This window comes from Onychomys torridus, chromosome 20 (assembly GCF_903995425.1).
Source record: "Onychomys torridus chromosome 20, mOncTor1.1, whole genome shotgun sequence".
In the NCBI taxonomy this organism is placed as follows: Eukaryota; Metazoa; Chordata; class Mammalia; order Rodentia; family Cricetidae; genus Onychomys; species Onychomys torridus.
Window position 1 is genome coordinate 26,235,960 of NC_050462.1, and position 21,949 is coordinate 26,257,908.

Below are 21,949 nucleotides of genomic sequence, written 5' to 3' on the forward strand. Positions count from 1 at the left end.
AGAAGGCACAAAATAGAATTTGCATAGAGTTGAAATATCTTTCATGTTAATTTGGGAAGCCTTGTTTATAGAGTTTGGTTAAAATCCTGTGTCTGATTGTGCCTGTCAAATTGCATTATTTATGCAAGTGAGTTTTCCCTCAAGCTATCTTGCCCAGAGCTGACCATGAGACATAGCTGCTTATACAGTAATTTTGGATGACAGCTTCCCTGGGTTTAACTGAGTCTAGGAGGCAATTATAGAACAGAGGTCATTAGTACTACCTTTTATTACATAACAGTAATGCAAACTCCATATATGTATACATTACATACAATGTTATAATACCAAAGCATCAATTTTTGTAAGGAAAACTCATCATTGCATTAAACATTTATAAACTGAATATTTCAAGACTTTTCAACTTTTACAATTTTAAGGACATAGTCATTCTTTTGTATTGCTCTCATCTTTTTAATACAGTGCTTCTTTATCATTTATTATCAGTCTATTCCAGAAAATATATCTTCTGGTTTATACAAAGATATACTTACATTTAGGCATGTAAATTTATGTGCTGTCATATCTAAAGTAACACAAATTAAAAATGAGTACTTTCTACTTAATATTCTAGACAGAGCCAATTGCTTGAAGAGCAGCCGTTTTTTTCAAAAAGAAACACCAAAATATAGTAAATGGGGGATAGTCTAAGGGAAGTCATTTTAAAATATTTTTAGATGGTTGGTGTGTAGCTTCTCACATTCCTAGGAGACACATTCTCATAGCAAATTACCTTATTTCTCTGGCTTTTATAATCTCTTTGTCTTTCCTTCTGCTATGATCTCTGAGTCCTGAGTGCTGGAGTAGATGAATCCATTGGGACTGTGCTCCACAACTACACATGTACACATACAGAAACATGCGCATGCTTACACATACATATACATACTAATATACATTTGTGGCAACAATTAATGAAGAAAAGAGGACATGAATTTGAATAAAAGACCAAAGATAACTGTGGGAAGGTTTAGAGAGAAGAAAAGGGAGGGGAAATGATATAATTATATTATAATCTCCAAAAATTATTATGGTTATAATGGTTGATGTGTCTAACCCACTTCTAGGTTGTTTATCAGCATGATTCTGTGTGATATGTTCTTTCCTGAAGCTAGTTTTCAATTGGCACCAATGGTTGGCGAATAAAGTATAAACATGCTGATTTGTGATTCGGGAGGTTGTTGACAGTGTTTAGTGAACCTGATTCTCAACTCACCCTAGGTTTTCCCTCTTCCTTCTAAGTCCCTCTTCTTGGTGTTCATGGTATTTACTCAGATATACTGCTGACACAATAAGACCATGTGGCCTTGTTAATTAAGTGACTCACACAAAGAGTGAAGACAGGTTTAATTGAAAAGTAGAGTGCTAAAATGTCATCAAAATGAGTGAGTAAATTTCCAGAAATTTCTCTGGAGACTGCCTGGTGCTGTGGACTGGAAATAGAAAGGTTGAATTTCCTTGTTGGCATGCAGTATCTGACTTTCTTTTTTAAAGCCAACACTTGCCTGCTAAATAAAAACGTTTGAACATTTAGTAAATGAGAATGTGCGTGTGCTTGTATATGTGTGTAAAATCTCATCTTCCATAACTAAATCTCAAGTAGACAGACCAGTTGAAATTGTGTAAGGAAGGTAGTAGGGTCAGGTAGTCATGTATATTTCATATTGGGCATCAAAATAAGATGCAAGGTGAACATAATGAATTGCGGCATCTGTTGGAGGAAGCCTGGCAACTGCTGATGGTGGGCAGAGTAGAAAAAGGTCTCAGTTGAAGATAAGAAAGGCCTATAGTGTTCTCTGTCTATGTATTCTTCCTTCTTCTACCCAGGTTAATGTCAGAGACTGTAAATAGGCACAAGGGATGAGTAAATGTCTACTTTTTGAAGTGTAAAGGGACCAAAAACAAAAACCTGGTTGAATTTACTAATCTGATTATGAAACTAGGCAAAAAAGTGCATACCTGGATTCTCAAACCTCAAGAGGGTGAGGAAGAAAGATATATGCTTGAGTCCAGCCTGTCTTGCATTTCAATATTTGTAGTAACAAAACAAACACAACAAGCAACAGAAGAAAACCTAAGTGTATGGAACTCATCAGACTAATGGTTATCATTTGAGAATGAGCAGCTAAGCCATTCATGTTATGAATTCCTCTTGCTCACCTTAGTTCAGATGCAAATACACAAGATGATAGCACCATTAGGACCCAGGGTAAGTGACCCTTTCTCTGATATCTCACAGACCTGGGGAGGTTGATGCTACTGCTGATAATTGCAGATACTGTCACCTCTTCAGAAGAATCTGGCTAGAGTTGCTTACTCCCAATTTATTTTTTACAAGCTTTTTCATTTGTGTTCCCAGAAAAACAAGGCATCCACAATGAATAAAAAAATAGATACAAAGTTTTTAAGGGTTTTTCTAGTTTAAAAACAAAGGTACTGTAAAACAATAGCTTAAGAGAAGCATAGAGGCCTAGGCAGAGAGATGGCAAATTAGACAAATTAAGTGAAGTAGAGTACTTTATGTTTTGTATTATTTCACAGACGTGTCTTAAGAGTGGTAAGACACAGAAATGGCATGACTTGTATTGGTATATGAAAAATGTCACCCTCAATTTTTTTAAAGATGCTAATGGGAAATAAGTTACTTTATTTTTGTTTAGAAAGAAACTGACACTCTATATCATGAGTTGACTTTGTGTGCAAAAGGATATGAATGTGCTAGAAAAGCTTAAATCAGATTAAAAATATCACTAGGGGTAAATGGCTGAATGGGTATAAACATATCAACTGTAGCAACTTTTCCTTTAATGTTTTTTTAGCACCTAAAACAGAGCAGAGCATATTAAATGTTCAAAGGAATGTTTATGAATATGCATGAGTGATGCCAAGACAGAAATGGTACTCCTCCCTTCAGTTTGTGGGTATTTTATGACATTGGCTTTTGTAGATTCTGACCACTCTTTAAAATTCCTAGATAAACATAGTCTGAACAAAAATAATTCTGTTTATTGGAAAAGTAAGAAATTGCCAAATTATGGTTGTAGAACAAAATGAATAGTCTGGAGAATTGTGTGTTTCCCTTCTTAACGGACCCATTCCTTGTATCTCAGTCTCTTAGAGCAAGTTCAGCTTCTCCTTTGGACTGCTTTCATTAGACTTTCCAAAATATGAACAAAGCTTTAGCATTTACTCTTCATTGGCCTCACTTTCTAATAACATCCTCTCACGTGTTATAATTTTGAGCTCTTATTTTTTAAGTGAAGACCTGACCTATGTGTTGTGATTCTGACATAAGTTGCTATTATGTGGAGTTACTATATGAGTTTATTTCCTGTAGTTGTAACTATGCACTGTTGACAGTTCTTGGTCACAAAATTTGGCTCACAATTATTAATATTTTTTACTACTATTTATAAATTTTGAATGGCAAATTATATAGTATATAGTGTTTCTCAAATTTATTTTACTATGGATTTTCTTCCAGGAATTATGTATAAATATTTTTAAATAATGCACTTTTAGATACACTAAAAAAGAGGAATTAAATATTGGTTATATGTATGCTTCTTGAGTAGAGCCAATGTGGTGTTACCAATTGAGAAATGTTAAATCTAATGAAGGAATTATCCAGAGCAGTGGGCTCAAAATATAAAATAATAGAAGATATTTTCATTGTTGTTAAGTACATAGGTTCTCATTTACGTTCATGTTCTTCATGTCCACAACAAACATGATACTATGTTTACATGATAAAGAGCTTTAGCACGAGATCTGGCCTACTACTAACTTTTGGGCATGCTGCACATCTACTTGTAGAGGCTATCAGGACCAGAGAAGATCCCCTGAATACTTTCTTGAATTTTTTTAAGTTTCCAGACAATCAACACATCACTTACACATATGAAATAAGATACAGCTGACAATAATATCACTTCTGTATAGGTAAATGTCAGTTAAAAAAGAAAAAAATACAACAGCAGAAAAAACCAATGATTATCTTTTCTTTTATATTAAAGGAATTATAATATTCTTATTCAGAAAATGGAGGATAGCTAATGAATGTTTTAAATATTACTTCATTACTAAAGTCAAATTTATAAGAAAAGTTAGTAAATAACTCATTCTTACAACAAAGATGAGTTGTTTGCATAATGTTTGCTCAATAGTCTAGAAATTATACTAAGCCCTATGGCTATGAAAACAACCCTGTCTTAAGTGGTCATATTAAGTTACTATAAAATAAGATGAAGATTTAAAGAGCATTAACAAGACTAGATGATGCTTAAATATGAATATATTAGTGAAAGGGTAGTGTTTGAAAGAGACAGGAGAAAGTGGATAGTAAGAGAGGTATGGAAAAGTTAAATGTTCAATAGCAGGTACAACCCATAAAGTCTTCCAAAGTGAGGGTTTAAGTGTTACCTTTGTGGTACCCAGTGGTACTAACTAATGCTATTATTGGTATGACACTTTGGCAATGGGTCCTGAGTCTTTGAGAATGATGGAAATCAAGCAAATAAACATTACTTTTGGGCACTGTGATAAGCAAGGTGAAATTACTCTTTCCTATTACCTTTACTACTTCAGTATTCAACATAGACTATAATATGTAAACCATATTCAATACATATTGGAATCTTAGATATATGTACTGAGGTACAGATGGATGATGGATGGATGGATGGATGGGTGGGTGGATGGATGGATGAAAGAATTCATGCATACATGAAGAGATAATACACTTGGGAGGACTGAGTGAAAAATTTCAGAAGATATTTTTCATTTGGCTAGGGTCATTATATCAGAAATCGCAGTATGGGGATTATTGGGGGTCATTCTAAGGTTTTAGACATTGAAATAGGTTATTCATCACTGTCAAGCTTTGCTACCCATACACTTAAATAGATAATCTATAAGACAGTTCAACTAGCATCTAACTCCAAGCACAGCTCCACAGCAGACAAAACAAAATGCCTATGGCTTAAAATGGTCATCCCAGCCGAGCTGTGGTGGCATATGTTTGTAATCCCAGCTCTCGGGAGGCAGAGGCAGGCGGATCTCCCTGAGTTTGAGGCCAGCCTGATCTACAGAGCAAGATCCAGGGCAGCTGTGGCAGATACAAAAAGAAAACCCTGTCTTTGAGAAACTAAAAAAAAAAAAAGTGAAAATGATCATCCTAATGTCTATTCATAACAAACACATTTTTTGAAAGATTTTCATTTTATATAGTCTGAATTTTAAAACTCAAAGTCTATAAAGGTGGCATTTTTAGAAGTATAAGTCTCTCACAGTTTTGTGAGTTTGGGAAGTATGTAAATTTTATGGAGATTAAAGGAAAGACAAAGTAGAAGGAGAAGGCTTGAGTCAGAAGAAAAAGAATGAACAGAGTGAAATCATCTTTAAGATGAAGGGTCAGTGTGCACAGCCAGATCCAGCAATGACTCAGCATGTACCTGTTGTAAATAATCCAATGTCTCTAGGTCTCAGTGAGATTTTCATGCCACATTAGTGGTATATTTCTTCTTTCCTTTCTGTTGCCCTGACAAGCAGCATGGCCAAAACAACTTAAGGGAGTAAAAAGTTTATTTTATTTTACAACTCTTAGGTCACAATCCTTCATTTGAGGAAGTCAAGGTAGGAACTCAAGGTAGAAACCATGGAGGAGGGTTGCTTGTTGGGTCACTTTCTGGCTCACTCATAGGCTTATTCTTACTGAATTTCATATAAAGAACCTGCCTCTGGGGCCCTTCTAACATCACTTGAGACAGTTAAGACAATCCATCAAGATATGTTCATAGACAAATCTATGAAAGACAATTACACATTAATTTTTTTTGTAGGCAAGTCTAGGCTATGTCAGTTTGACAGTGCTAACCAGGACATGAAAATTGATGAGATGATGAATGAAATAAAAATTGCTTGAAGTTCTTGTATTCGTAAAAATTCGACCACTGTAACACTGTTTGATGCAATGTGATACTTATTTTTATAAAACAGTGTTGCTCATTTCATAACACCAGTAATAATGGAACAAGAGAAGGAGATAAGTGTTGGAAGAAAAGTATAAAAGTGTTTGGTGGTTAATTAACTTGTATAATATCTGCTTGCACTACAGCTCTAAATAACAGTGTGTGTTGTGATGTGATCTACTTTTTATTATAAATGAGTCAATCTGAGATTATAGAACTTGATCACAAATTTAGTCAAAGTATTTAGCAAAAACTTAGACTAACATTAAGTTCAATGTAATGCTATACTTTTGAAATATATTTGATAAATACATATGAGCAACATATTATGAAATCATGCATGCCATGGTTAAGTATTTATTAGAACCACAGACCAAGATACTTAAATTATAGCAGTATGCCTTGACCAGCCAACTCTATGAGTTTTCTCATTTTTAAATCATTCAAATTTTATGTCTTTTATGTTGTTCCTACTTGAGTTTTTTTGTTTGTTTTTTCAAATACATCTTCAGATATTTTTATTTTCCTTCTAGGAATTTGCTGCATTGACTAAAGAACTGAATGCTTGCCGGGAGCAACTTCTAGAGAAGGAAGAAGAGATCTCAGAGCTTAAAGCTGAAAGAAACAACACAAGAGTAAGTATCAAGCTATTTTTTGAGCGTCTATAAATAGTCTACTGTCATGTTTCTGTACACACATCTAAAAACTTGCAAAAACTTTAGGAGTACTTTGAGCAGATTCCAATTCACAGTCAGTTGCTTTGAAAAGAAGGAAACATGGTATAATACCCAAAATAAAAAGAAAGGAAACCAAAATTATAGTCTCTGCTAAATCACTATGTTGCCCTGCAAAATGTCTCCATTTCTTCTGGCCTTCACTGCTTTGTCTTTTAAAAAGAGCGTAAGTAATGGGCTGATACATTACAGTGGCCTGCATTTGATCCACATTTCATTCTAGCAAAGAATTTATCTAAAAGGAAAAGAAAAGATATTGAAGTTGAAAAGCTATGGATAAATCTCTACCCATTATTAAAAGAGGCTTACCACATTTATTTCATTAGATCTCCTAGAGGCTTGGAGTTCTAATAGGCATTCTATTATATGATAAAACACATACTTGCTACATTCTGCTTTTGGAAATTCCTGCACATTGTCAGTCAGATGATGTGCCATGTAAGAATAAAGTTCAGAATTAGATCAAAGAAGATGTATTTTTTGAAAACTAAGATAAAATGTTACTAAATTTCATAGAATAAATACTAATTATATTATGTACAAATTAAATGTAATCTCATAGATCAATGGAAGGAGAAACTACTTTCACAAATGCAACTTTACTATTAAGAAGGTGAAATTATATTAAGTGCCATAGTATTCCTGGGCTAATCCTCTGCATATAAAACGTGATTAGTAGCCAACTTATTTTGGGCTTGGCCTTTCAGTGCTATGCAAATGCAGCTCCACAGTCATTGCCTGTACCGCTTGTGAGAGTTAGACTTGCATGCATGAAGGTTATACCATCAAACTCATTTCTGTCTTTATTCATCAGGTTCTGATTGTATGATGAAAAGAATTCACATGTGTGTATTGTGCATGTGAATTGGTTCTCATCAAGATTTTGATGAGCCGGTCACATAGATTGTCTCTAATAGGGCATTGTGAGGGCACTTTAGATCATGTGCTGGAAATTCTTCATTCTTTCCCTGCCTAGTTATTTTTCACTCTTGATTTTTCTAATAGTGCTGCATTTCCATGCACATTTTCCTATTTCTGCCATAGTCATATTTGTTCTGGACTGTCCTGTTATTTTTAGTTTTAATAGGTTAGTTAACATTCTCTGATGTAACAGAGCACTGACAAACGTGAAAGTAGTCGAAGAAACATGGGAATTAAGGCAAAGGTATCTTTGGTTTCACTTTCGGAGATTCCTCACATTAAAAATGTATCAGATCATTTTGTTACCTACATATGTGCATCTATCTATGCCTTTGCATTCTACATTCATTTATTCCATTTTACAACCATGTGAAGAATATACTTTGTTTGTCCCCACTTTAAAGACAAAGCAAGTCAAATGTATCGAAGGTCACAGAGTAAAATACTACAGGGTTAGAAAGGTAATACAATGTATGCAGAGCCTGTGCCACTGGCACAGATCTGTGAGGTCACTAGGAGAGATACCCACATTTTACCCACACAGAATTTTCAAAGATTTATGGTGGCTCAGATGAAACATTGCCCAAGAGTCAACACCCTGCTGTGTGGCATATGTCATTTGTTTTAATTGTGACTGATTTTAGGATTGGTATTTGTTTCAATAGCCACATGATTTTCAACATATTAAACCCCCTGAGTGCACAAGCATATTTGGCATTTGGCTGTTTACCTGCAAAGGATCACAAGGGTGTGAGGAGCTATCCTGAAACACCTTCTAAGATCAGAGAGAGAAAGGGAAAAAAGCTTTCTTTCTGACTACAACAGAAAAATGAAGCCATTGATTAGAAGCAAGATTAATAGCTATTAACACTCAGCAAATGTAATCAAAATTTTTTTCTATTTTCCTTAAAAAGTTAGCATGAAGATATTTTGTTGTACATTAGATGAAAGCAAACAGATTTCTGAATCCTATGAAATATAAAATCTTGGTAATATAATGACTTCTTAGGTTACATAACCACTACAGACCTCCTTGATCTCATGAAAAACAAAAATAAAACTACAGGTCTAAGATTCAAACATATCTTCCTCTTCCCATCAAAGGCAATGTCAAATATAAATTGATATAGTTACATATGACAGTATTTCTGATAGGTTTATTTAATAGTATTTTACTATATGCTGTGTTATAGTCTTGCTATGGACTACACAGTTAGCTACACATTGCTACTGGAAAGAGCAGAAAGACAACACAAACTTCCTTCTCACAACCAGAGAGTATTGATGGTGTACAGTTGTAAGTTTAACTAGAAAAGAGTGTTCTGATGTCTAGGGTTCTGATAAACCTTTGGAACTTTCCACATTAATAAGTTAACATTTACTTATGAAGTGAAAAAAAATAACACAAAAAGTCAATCCACAAAGTGAACTATTAGAAAGGATGGTGAACTTGGACTATGACCAAAACCAACAAATCAGAAAGTAATCTGCATCCTGATAGCTCAGTGAATTATACCATTTACCACAATTGCTGTGATAGATTTAATATACAAACTTGCAATAATCCAAACATAGTACTTAACATTAATTAAGGGCTGATGGTTTTTCTAAATGTTTACATGTTTACCACACCATAGCAGCACAACAATTTCACCATCTCTAAAAGCAACATTCCCCTGAGTGAAGTAATATGTACACAATCTGCTTCTTGAGTAATCATGGATTCTATATTTCAGAAATTTTCATATTTTATGTGACTCCAAATAATATTTGATGACAAATAGGGTTTGTTTCAAATGTTGTAATTCAATTCTAATGAATTTTATTGGTTGTACAGGAAATAGTGTATTTATTCAGTCAGAACTAAAATTTTTAGTCATGAATAAGTTTTGTCACCAAAGAAATGCTTAGTCCTCAGCCAAGTATTAAGTTAATAAAAGAATTCAAAGTTCAACTTGTTCTTAAAGCCATCTGTTCACTAAGTAATTAAATGGAGGTATACAAGTAAACTAATAGTATACATGATTATATAATGATAAAAATTACAAAATTTATAGCGGACATTTATAGAAACATACAAACAAGCTTTGTTGCCTAATATTTCTATGCCCATAAGAATATAGAAAAATTATACAACAACATTTTTATTCATGAATTTCCTCTGATAATAAATAGGCATGTTATGTGTATATGTTGTGTGACAATGTTACTCAGGAACCTGAACAAAGAGCTACTCACTCCAGATATGGACTTGACAATAGACCAAATCAAGAGTAACACCGAAGTCCAACTTGGGGAAACAATGAATTTTTTGAGGCTATTACAGGAAGAGGTGAAGAGTTATTGGAGTAGAAATAGCTCAAAGATAATTGTGTCACCAAAAGCTCATCCCAACATGGGTGACATTTCACAAAAGCTGGAAACCTGGAACATATTACATAACTTATAGGCAGATCAACAGATTGGAGAATGTCTTTTCCAGGCAGCTTTATTGATCTGAGTCTGGGGAAGATTGGCCTGTCTCAATTTCTTTGGGATATCTGTGTGTTGGTTATTCTCTCCTTTGAGAGTTTCCTCTAGGTAGCTCCACTTCTCTGAGGATGTCTCTTATATACACTTGGAGATGGAGTGGTGGCCTAGTTAGTGAATGTGTTAAGTTTCAGGGATTTCCTAAAACTTTTGAGGATTTTTCTTCCTGGGCTTAATGGAGTTCCCTGCAAGGTGGGTTGTTTCATCTCCCTCTAGAACATTCTGTGTCATAAGTAGCTTTCTTAGTTTCCCTTTGTGATAGACTATAATCTTTAAGCCAAGTGAACCTATTCTTTTTTTTTTTTTTTTGGTTTTTCGAGACAGAGTTTCTCTGTGTAGCTTTGCACCTGTCCTGGAACTTGCTCTACACCCCAGGCTATCCTCGAACTCACAGAGATCCGCCTGGCTCTGCCTCCCCGAGTGCTGGGATTAAAGGCATGTGCCACCAGCGCCTGGCTAAGTGAACCTATTCTTTCCACAAGCTTCTTTTTTGCCAGTATTTTATGATATCAGCAGAAAGCACAGTAGGACCATAAGCCATGCATTCTCCAAATAGTTGTTTCAAGATGAATAGTCAGGAACACGAATTGGGAAAATGGAGTATGTTAAATAATTTTTAAAGTGGAGTTTTTGATTATCTTGAGGATGAAAGCAGCCAAATTAAACTACTTTTATTAAAATATTTAATTAAAATATGTTTATGTAACTTCCCTCTTCCTTGTATTCCCTCCAATTCCTCTCATATCCTCTGCTTCCAACCCTTGCCAGGTGCTTGAGAGTTGATGGCCTTTAATTATTTTTTTTTTAATCTACTGAATCTGTTTAGTACAACTTGTATGTATATGATCTCAGGACTGACCACACTGTATTGGAAAGCCAATCAGAGAGCCCTTCCCTTCGAGAGGTTATTTCTCTCTCTCTTTTAGCACCCTACAGTTGCGTGTAGTTCTTCTTCTAGGGAAGTGACTCCAAAAGACTCCCCCTTTCCCTTGCTAGTATGCCAATTCATATTATCACTATGAAGATCTTGTTTAGGCAGCCATAATATTGAGGTATCAAGGGCATAGACCCTCTGTCATTTCTAGGAGACACAACTCCATATTACACTTCCTGATCCTTTGGCTCTTAAGGTCTTCCGCCTCTTTCATGATGTTTCTTTTTTTTTTCTGCCATACTTTTTTTTAATTAAGAAAAAAATTTCATTCATTTTACACACCAATCAAAGATCCGCCTCTTCCCTTCTCCTGACCCTCCAAGCTCCCCCTCCCAACCCACCCCTCACTCCTCCCTACAAGAAGGCAAGGCCTCCCATTGTGGGGGCACATCCAGTAGAGGCAAGTCCAAGCACTTCCCCCTGCCTCAAGGCTGGACGAGGTGTCCCATCATAGGTAGTGGGCCCCAAAAAGCACACTCATGCACCGGGGATGGATTCTGATCCTATCCCCAGGGCCCCCCCCCCAAGCAGATCAAGCTATACAACTATCTCACCATGCAGAGGGCCTAGTCCAGTCCCATGCAGGCTCTGCAGCCATTTATCCAACTTTCATGAGTTCCCAATAGTTTGGTTTGATCATGTTTTTCCATCATGATCCTGATGCACTTGCTCATAGAATTCCTCTTCTCTCTCTTTGATTGGACTCCTGGAGCTCAGCCTGGTGTTCGGCTGTGGATCTCTGTATCTGCTTCCAGCAGTCATTGGAGAGAAGCTCTGTGATGACCATAAGGGCATTCACCGGTCTGATCACTGGGATACACAGTTCAGTTCAGGCACCCTCTCCACTATTTCTAGTAGTCCAAGCTGGGGTCATCCTTGGGGATTCTTGGCAACTTCCCTAGTACTGAGTTTCTCTCTATTGCCATCATATCTCCCTCTATCATGGTTTCTCTCTCATTGCTTTCCCACTGCATCCCTGTTCCAGCTCAACCATCCCATTCCCTTATGCTCTCATCCTCTATCCCCTACCCTCCATTTCCCACCCCTCATCCCCAGTTTACTCATGGAGATCTCATTTATTTCACCTTCCTAGGGTGATCCATGCATCTATCTTTGGGTATTCCTTGTTAGCTAGCTTATCTGGAGTTGTGGGTTGTTGTCTGATTATCCTTTGCTTTATATTTAGTATCCACTTATGAGTGGGTACATACCACGTTTGTACTTCTGAGTCTGGGTTACCTCACTCAGGATGACATTTTCTAGTTCCCTCCATTTGCCTGCAAATTTCATGCTGTCATTGTTTTTCTCTGCTGAGTAGTACTCCATTGTGTATATGTACCACATTTTCTTTATCCATTCTTAAGTTGATGGGCATCTAGGTTGTTTCCAGATTCTGGCTATTATGGATAATGCTGCTATGAACATAGTTGAGCATGTATCTTTATGGTATGATTGAACATTCCTTGGTTATATGCTCAAGAGTGGTATAGCTGGGTCTTGAGGGAGATTGATTCTTGTGATGTTTCTTAAGCCTTAGGAGCAGGAGTTGTGTTAGGAATCGAGCCATTGTGGCTGGGATACACCCAACTCCTTCAGTTGTCTTCAACAGACAAAAGCAACAAACAAACATAATCCTGTCTTTCAAATAAAAGAGAAAGATCTATTCATGAAAGAAACTATACAAACTCTGTCTCCTTTTATCATATCTTGTGGCCTTCCCTCTTCTTGTCCTTGGAAGCTTCCTGCCTCTCCATGGCTTTCCATCAAATCTGTACTTGCTTCCTGTGCTACCAGTTGATCCTAAAAATCCACTTTGATGGTCACATAACTCTTAAACCACTGACCTCCGACAGGCTTGGCCCAGTCCATGGTCATTTTGTTTCCATTACTTTTCAGCATCTCCTATGGCCTCCTGGACAGCTTCAACATCTTCTTTTATTGAAATGTACAAAACCAAATCCTTTGAGGAATCTGGTTTGCTGTTCAGCGACTATCCTTAAGTCAACATAACATCAAAGGATGCCTTTAACACCTTGTCAATGATGTCCACACACACACAGACTTTGGCAGACTTTTGCATGGCTGTCTGCCTCCCTCACAGCATCAGGCAACTTTCTTCTGATTTTTCCTTCCTTCAGCTCAGTGTTTATTACAGAATCTAAATTTTCTTTTTCATCTTCCAAGGAAGTAAATTCTATCAATGCAAACCATTAATATTTTTCATTTTGGTCATAGGTCATTTTGATGAAATCTGCTTTCACAAATACATCCTGAGCATTTCTTCTGTAGATCTGTAAGAGGGGATGCTTAAAACTAGGCTGTTTGATTCACCTCTCCAAGTATTTTTCTGTCTGTAAATGTATAGTCTTGACTTTGATCTTTTTCTGTAGGCCGGCAGGCTGACTGCAGGTCTGTTCTCTGCTTCTCTTCAGAAGTTGGGTTCCACATCCATTCCTGCCTTAGGTTCAACAGAAGCAACCTTTTTATCTCCCAGCTTGCTGACTAACTTGACCTTCATGCTGTCTTCTGACACTTCTAATGCATCCTGAGTGACATTGTAAGCAGAGGTTTGCTCTAACATATTCTCAAATCTCACTTTTTTAGGCTTTTCCTTTAATTTCCCCAGTTTTATTTCAATAGAAAGGGTTTAGAGTGGTGAGTTCCAAAGCTTTTTCCTGGGCTCTCAGGAGATTCGCAGTTCATGTAATCTAGATGTACCATGTCTGAGCCCAGCAACAAAAGCAGTTTCAGATAAAAGGCAAGATCACTGATATCAATTTAAGCACTAGACTTGTGAACATTCAGATTTTTAAGAGAGGATAACAAATGTAGTTGATTCTGGGGCCCCGGATTTCTGGGTTCACAGAACCATGTTCTTACTGCTCATTTCCTTTGTGTGCACCTTGCCCTTTACCTCTTCATCCTCCCGACTTCCTTGTCTTCCTCTGTCCTTGGCACTGTGACTCTGTTCTCAGCATTTTATTTCTTGTTCTCCTTTTCACCTATGCTTTCAGCATTCACAGAAATACCCTTTGCATGACCTTCCTCTCCTTTGGCTTCTGTGATCTTACAACAACTTTTTTCTGTGTCACATTTCACAAGTCAGCTCTGTCATCATCAGGGGGGCCCGTCCCTTGCCCTTGACTTCTGAGGCAATGGCAGGGGCTGCTGTTTTCATCTGTTCACTCAAAGTCAATCTCTCTTTGTTCTTCTTCCACTCTCTCGTGATCATAGTCTTCCTCACTAACTTCCTACTTGTTATTAGCATCCTATGCCCACTTAACCAGAGTGCCAAGTCCAACTGTGCCAGGAATCACTACTTACTGTTTTAATTAGTGTGGTTCCCTTTTTTTAAAACTCCAGGCACTGATGCTACATTAGCTGAGATGACTGTCATTTGGGGCATTGTGGCAGTCATGTTTTTGTTTCAGGTGTTTCTTTGCTGAAGTGGTGGTAGCTTTGTTGTCTTTAGTATGAGGATGACCCTGTTATCTTGTCTTCCTCTTATGACATTTTCCATTTTTGTTACACTCTTCTGCCAATTTCAGTACCAGACATCTTGGGTCCCCCCACCCCCTTTTTTTTAACTAGACTTGATTTTTACAGTGCTGATGGTTTTAGAAGGTAGCAGAAGAGTCTTATGTAGCCCAGGAAGAACATATAGCAGTCAATCACAGATACTAAAAACGTTGTGCCCATGTGTTACTGGATGCTAGCTAGAAGTAGTGAATAAGGAAACAATCAGACCAAACATTTAATCCCATTTTTTCCTAATTATTTCTATTGGCTTCTTTTCACATGTATTCCCAGGATCCTGAGATTCCAAATTAAAAAAAAAAAATCACACTTAAAGGAAAAAACTTGGAGGCCTTCTCTTCTTAAAGGTTGAGCTATATCCCCTCATATTCTAGTTAAAATTTTGAAATGAAGAAGGGATTTTTAGAGCAGGGCATGATAAATGGAGATTTCCTTGATGAGACTTCTACTTTCAGTGAAATTTATGCATATAGATTAAAACAAATGGGATTGACCTCATCAGAGAGACAGGTATATCAATGTGATATGTGGTTAGCGCATGTGAAACTTCTCAAATGTCTCTTTGCCAGTTTCTATCGCCTTTTTAGATTATTATGGGAGCATTTCTATGCAAGACACTTGTTACAAATATGAGTTTATAATGTACTTCAATGTAGTAATCTCTAATACATGAAACTATTGTCTTTCTTTTAAATAACCAGTGGATCTTTGAATGACCCCAGCACTAGAATTTGGAAAGTTAATCACTTTCATTCGTTATTATTTTTTAATTTCTTCAGTGTGATTGAAAGCATCAAGCATAACTCACTGTGTTTGTATTCTTCATGATTTTCAAACTATCTTATCACAGCAATGACTCAACAATATCTTTCCCAGACCACCCCTTGAATGAATCATGGGCAGTTGATTGTTTACATAACTATTTTTCCTCCATACACCATGGAAGATTTTGCTTTCTTACGTAATTAATCAGATACTTACTTTAGCAAAATCTATCCAGAACACACATCTCAAACACCCATTTATTTTAAGAGGTATTCTTGTAAATCTGTAAATGGTGACTTTAATAAACCGTTTATTTTTTCATTCAACAAATATGAGTAAACATGACCCGTATACAATCTTGTGAGTACAAAGATTCAGAAGTGAGAAGAGGCGAGGGTATCTTCTTTTCTTTACCGGCCTGATATTAATATTTGGGGATGGTGACTTTAATAAACTGTTTATTTTTTGTTTAACAAATATGAGTGAACATGACCTGTATACAATCTTGTGAGCAGAAAGATTTAGAAGTGAGAAGAGGAGATGGCATCTTTCTTTTCTTACAGACCTGATATTAATTTTGGGGGGGGCAGTGAATGACTATAGTAAACCTGGATGGAAAAGGCAGAGAGGGACTGATGCCATGTAGAGAAAGAAGCAGCAGCATACGGAGTTGAAGAAGCAGGTTGAGAAGTGACACAAATAAAAATAAGTTAGAGATTTACAGAGTGCTATGGACATGCAGGTGACTTAAAGGGAGTGTTGTAAATTAAATAAGAAAATAAAGTACTTACTACTACTACGAAAGCCTGGTGCAGTTAAACAGATATCTGCTATTTTACACAGCTAAGCAAAACTCCACGCACAAATGCTGTAACAAAGCCAATGCAGGTGATGAGTAAGAAAACAGAGATGAGTTCCAATAATTTAGATTTCACTTTGGACACTGAAAGACTCTGGCTTTTGCTTTGGCCAAATGAGAAGACATTAAGGACTCAAGAAAAAGAATGAAGGGCCTAGGTTATCATTTAGATTTTAGAGTTTTGGGTAGTACCCCTGATGAACGAAAAGATATAAATGTGTGATCCGGTTAACAAGCTGTTACTGCACTAATTCAGGAGGAGATAATGAATCTCGAGCCCTTGTGGCATCAGTGGATATATTGGCAGGTAGCTGAATTCTGGAGGCTGACAGACATAAAAAGATTATGCAAAGGGGAATGGAAGATGTAAGGTGTGGTAGACAGAGTGTGAGCACAGTATAACAAATCCCTGTGGTTCAAGGACTTGAGAGTGAAGGTATTTTTTTTTTTTTTGAGGTCAAGCATATAAAGAAGCAAGCTAGAAATACAGTAATCTGTGGCTTTAGGGGATAGATCTACAGCTGTGAAACAGCTGCACTTACTGGTAACGGCAGTGTCTATAGTGAAATCATGGGATGTGAGTAAAATTAGATAGAATAGAAATCTAGATTATTAGAATAGACAAAATTTAGAAATTTAGAGGGTGAAACATTGGGAAAGTCATCTAAATGAATAATAATAATAGACCTTGCCATGAATTATAAATGGGGTAATATTAGAAGGAAGCTGAAAGAACCAGAAAGTTAACACACTAAATAAGAAAGTGACCAGGTCAGGGCATATGACAATTTTTATAAGAAAGTTAAGCAGTAAGTAGAACCAGGTAACCTGAGTGCTACTGTGCTCTTAGTTGTAGAAAACATAACTCACTGTTGTTACTTTAAACAGAGTTAACTTTTGCAGGTGGGAAGAATTCTTAGTGGGTTTTTGTTTGTTTGTTTGTTTTGTTTTTGTTTTTTGTTTTGTTTTGGTAGAATTGCTAAAGAAAATAATGTCTATGGTCTGTGCTTTCAGAACTAAAGTCTGGAAACACACTGCAAAAGCTTATGAGGAAAATGATTGTTTCTCAAGGTCATTAGAGACTTGGGATTCCTTTGCTGTACCCATGGGTCAAAAAGGATGCTTTCAGACACCTCTTCATAAGGCTTCTATCTTACCAGAACGTATAATTAGTAAAACCTGTGTGGTTAAAAATAAGAAAAGAACAGAAAAAGAGACAGAAAATTATAGTTTCCTTTGTTTATTACTTTATTACTTTTTTTTTGTGAGTGTGCTCTATGTTGAGAAAGTGGACTTCACAGTGTGAAAAACTTTCCTAAAGAATAGAGAGTGATAAGATTTAGGAGAACTGTAAAGACAGCTGTCTTGAGTGGTAGAATAATGCTTCATTATGTTTCATGAACTTAACATTATACCATATACTTCTCATTCTACACTGGCACCAGGCAATGTAAGATTAGCAGGTATTAATTGATTTTACATAACTCTATTTACATGTAGGGAAATTTTTAATCATAAAGTTCGGGTTTTCATGAACATCATCTAGCTGGAACACTTAGGCATATGCTTATAACCATATTAGTGAGTCTGAGCCTTTAAGAATTAATTCAAGGAACCCACAATCCATGTTTCATTTTGACATTGATCAGTACACATACAGGGAAAATGACTTCACTTTAAAAAATCATTTTGTATTTCCATGTGTTTGTGTTGGTAATTGACCTGCTACATAAAGGGTCAAAAGACTGCTACCTAAATACACAAAAGGCTCTCATTCTTATACAGTTTACACTACAATAAGCAAATAGAACACAACTACTTAAATTAAAAGTCAATATCATGACGTATGCCGAAAAAAATTCTCAAAGGATTAATGAAAGATTACATTGAAATTACAATGCAATTGTACTTATTTAAGGAATACATGCAAATAGCAATCAATCTTCTTGACCCATACACATTATTTTTTTTCTGGTCTTTGATTTCCACTGATTTCAAGACTAAGTTGTCATATACTTGATAGAACAGACATTCTCAACTTGTGGATCATGACCCCGTTTGAAGTTCAAACAACCTTTTCACAGGGGATCCCCTGAGACCACAAGATAACACAGATATTAGCATTATGATTCATAACAATAGCAACATTACTGTTATGACGTAGCAACGAAAATAATTTTATGGTTGGGGGGATCACCACAACATAAGGGACTGTATTACAGGGTCACAGCATTAGGAAGGTTGAGAGCCACTGCATTGTAAGAATGTAGGCTATTACTTATTATTCAGTGATTTGTTATGTGACTGAAGGCAGTTTGGATTTAATGTGTTTTATTCATACTGAGTTAACCAAGTGGTGTTTCTTGTCTGTTTCCTGTTGTAGACCTAGGGTTATCATGGGTGCTGTGAAAACTTTTAATAGATTAGGTGAGATTTCACAAAATGTGCCAATCATCTGTAGTCATAAGATGACTGCGTGTTCTGTTGATCCCACAGCTGCTACTGGAGCACTTGGAGTGTCTTGTGTCACGACATGAAAGGTCACTAAGAATGACCGTGGTGAAGCGGCAAGCTCAGTCTCCCTCAGGAGTGTCCAGTGAAGTAGAAGTTCTCAAGGCCCTGAAATCTTTGTTTGAGCACCACAAGGCCTTGGATGAAAAGGTACAGTACTGATACTATTTTTTCAAGCTACACTGTGCTTCTGTTAATAGCTGGAAGCTCCTTATTTTCACACAAATCAACAAGTATAGGCCAAAGGAACACGTCTGAGATATGCAAAAAAAAATGTTTAAAATTCAGTGACTGTTTATGGATGGACAGCATTTATGACCACATTCTTTTATTTATACCACTGAATGTACAACTTCACAGAGTTAGACCCTATGACATCTTTACACCCTGGTCCAGAGGCATTTTGACATCTAGTACTGTGTAGTATTATTCAGTTTCTCTATCTCTGTCTCGACCATCTCTCCCTCTCCCTTTCTCTGAAGCACATGTCCATAGATGCCATAGATTACAAAATATCAGAGCAGTAACTGAAAAACACGTATACTTTTGAAGTGCAAATCAGGCATGCTTTAACTTTTAGGCGTCTGACTTTGAGGCCTCCCTTGTGGGGGAGACTGCTAACATCTTAGTTTCAAATACACACGTTGACAGTGGCTGCCCATAACAACATAACCTATTAGAAGGAAAACTCATTTTTCAGTCTTTCCAAGAATAGCTGTAAGCCCTTTCTTAGCTGCCATTCAAACAAGTCCTACGGTAAATACATGGCAATCTGGAGAAAATATCCTTTAGAGATTAGGTAAGGTTTATGACACAATTTCTATTCTACAAAAGTTCAAAGAAGTGATTTCAAAATGTAAGAACTGTTAGGATTTAGCGTAGCAAGAATTAGGGCACTTCATTGTAAAATATATGATAAGTTCTGAACATGAAAATTCAGACTCGGGATTATTGCAGTTTATATCTAAGTTTTAAGTATGTAGAATTTAGTTCCATTTAATATTTATATACTTATATATTATTATCATCAGTCTTTCAGATAGTTCTTAGAACAGAGGATTACGTGAAGTGGGTGTACAAGGATAACACTAATTCTGTCTTCTAGATTATTAAGGAGAAGCTGTATCCCACTTTCATTTTGATTACAAGAGGCAAAAACTATGAAAACTTGAAGAGGATAAAAATATGTTATATAAATAGCCATGTTAAGTCTAACAGCAAACAATTATACTTATTTAGTTTCTATTACATTTCCTTTCATAACAAAAATTCTGTGAGAGAATTCTTCAAGGATTTATAGACTGATTACTTTGCTTCATATTTGTCATACAAAGACAATCCCCTAGTGACTGAAGAGTTCAGGGTCCGAGGCATTCACACGTCAATGACAGACACTTACAAGCACAAAGGAACAATGTCCCATGCCATCACAAATATACTGTCTAGTTATATCGGAATGACAAAAGAGTTAAAAATGAATCATATTTTACCTAAATATTAAAGAATAAGTAAAAGCCAGAGACAGTTACCCTAACCAGTAAGGCCAGTATATAAAATGACCTGGATCTATGAGAACAGCATGGCCTTTCCAGAGGAAACAACTATATTGAAAAACTTAGATAAATATATTAGAAAATGTATGATTTTTTTATGTTTTCTCTAAGAACTCTGACATCACTTAAACAAGTGAGTGATTCTTGATCTGAGTAAAATTAACATGTGCTTTTAAGACAACAACCCAGCTCTGTGAGTACATTTAGAATAATATAAAAATTATCATATAGTAGTTCCATCAGCTGAGTACAGACAAATGAAATATTCTTTAGTATAACCCTAAAAATAATTACAGCTTTTGTAAATGTCTCACAAATGTCACAGATCTTGGCAAGTTCATGAGCAACTGAATTGGTGCCTATGAACTTATTCTTATAAAATGCTGAGATTCCCCTCTCCAGTAGACAGGTCTGTACAAGTAGCTTAACTTCTCTATATTACTACACCCTTTTTCAGATGAAGATAATAACCATATCCACTTAGAACTGCTGGAAGCATCATCTATTATAAAACATGCAAAGCTTTGAACCACTGCTTAATATAAGGAATTTTTTTCAGTTAATGTCAAAAAATATTCTACTTAGCATCTGAAAATGTCAACATTTGTTAAAAGTTTGAAAGTAAGACATTGATCTCCCTCTTGGCTTAGATGCTTGTTTTAAATAACATTTTATTTATCTTTTGAGGAACTAATTTGTACCCAAGTGTCTTCATGAACAGTTTCCTTGGGAGTAACTCAGTTGCTTTTGAGAATGGGGAGGAGTGAATACACGGGTATATAAATAACTAATTAGCATTTAACCTAAAGGCTATGGATATAAAAGTAGAGATAAAATATAAAAAAATAATTGATTATGCCTCAGGCAAAACTTTACCATAGAAAATAAATGAAATATAAAAAGTTGAGCATGGGTATTGACCATTATAATGGCTTGGAGTTTTAAATATTGATATTCATTTATGTAACCCCTTACCTAGTTAGACTTTTGAAGCTTAACAACAACTAACAGTGATTTGGGCGGCAGCACCCATTGTTTCTAAAATAGGGCAAATGCAACTCACAGAACATCATATATGTATATATATAAAATGTAAGGCCGTGTTTACCAATTATATTTTCATGGCCGACTGTCACAGAAACAAACTTGACTTGAACTTCTAGTTTAAAAAGGTTTCTTCACAAAATTTTCTGTCATAGAATCAATAATTACCACAGTAAAACTTTGTAATACCTTAATTTTAATTTGGAATGTCTACTTCTTCCATCAGCCTCTTCAGTGGGCAATACATTTGTCATATTAAGGGCTTCTTTTCCTTTAGTCTCCTGTGATAAAACTACCATCTCTTTGAAATATATTTTTGAAGAAAACATTTCACTAGGCATTTTTATATCATTTTGAAGAATACAGAAGTAACAGATTAATTTAGAAATAATTTTTTGATGAATACAAATGATATGATTGGACGCTAACATGTATATGTGTAAAAAACAATGCATGTAAGGCAAAAACTCATGACAGCAGTAGTTCAAGCCAATGGAAAGAGAAGCGTTAGGGAACAATTACCAACTGCAACTGTGCACTTCTTTGGACAAAAT

The 21,949-nt window shown here is 35.9% G+C and overlaps 1 protein-coding gene across 26 annotated transcripts in view; it reads left to right on the top strand.

Annotated features, from left to right (window-relative positions):
• The window catches only part of Ppfia2 (PTPRF interacting protein alpha 2), a 452,499-nt gene that overhangs the window by 261,301 nt on the left and 169,249 nt on the right, over nucleotides 1-21,949 (top strand). For all 26 annotated transcript variants that reach the window (XM_036169422.1, XM_036169428.1, XM_036169425.1 and 23 more), the window contains 2 exons: nucleotides 6,542-6,643; nucleotides 18,784-18,948. In XM_036169422.1, the coding sequence (XP_036025315.1) occupies nucleotides 6,542-6,643; nucleotides 18,784-18,948 (267 nt within the window). The remainder of the gene's footprint in view (nucleotides 1-6,541; nucleotides 6,644-18,783; nucleotides 18,949-21,949) is intronic.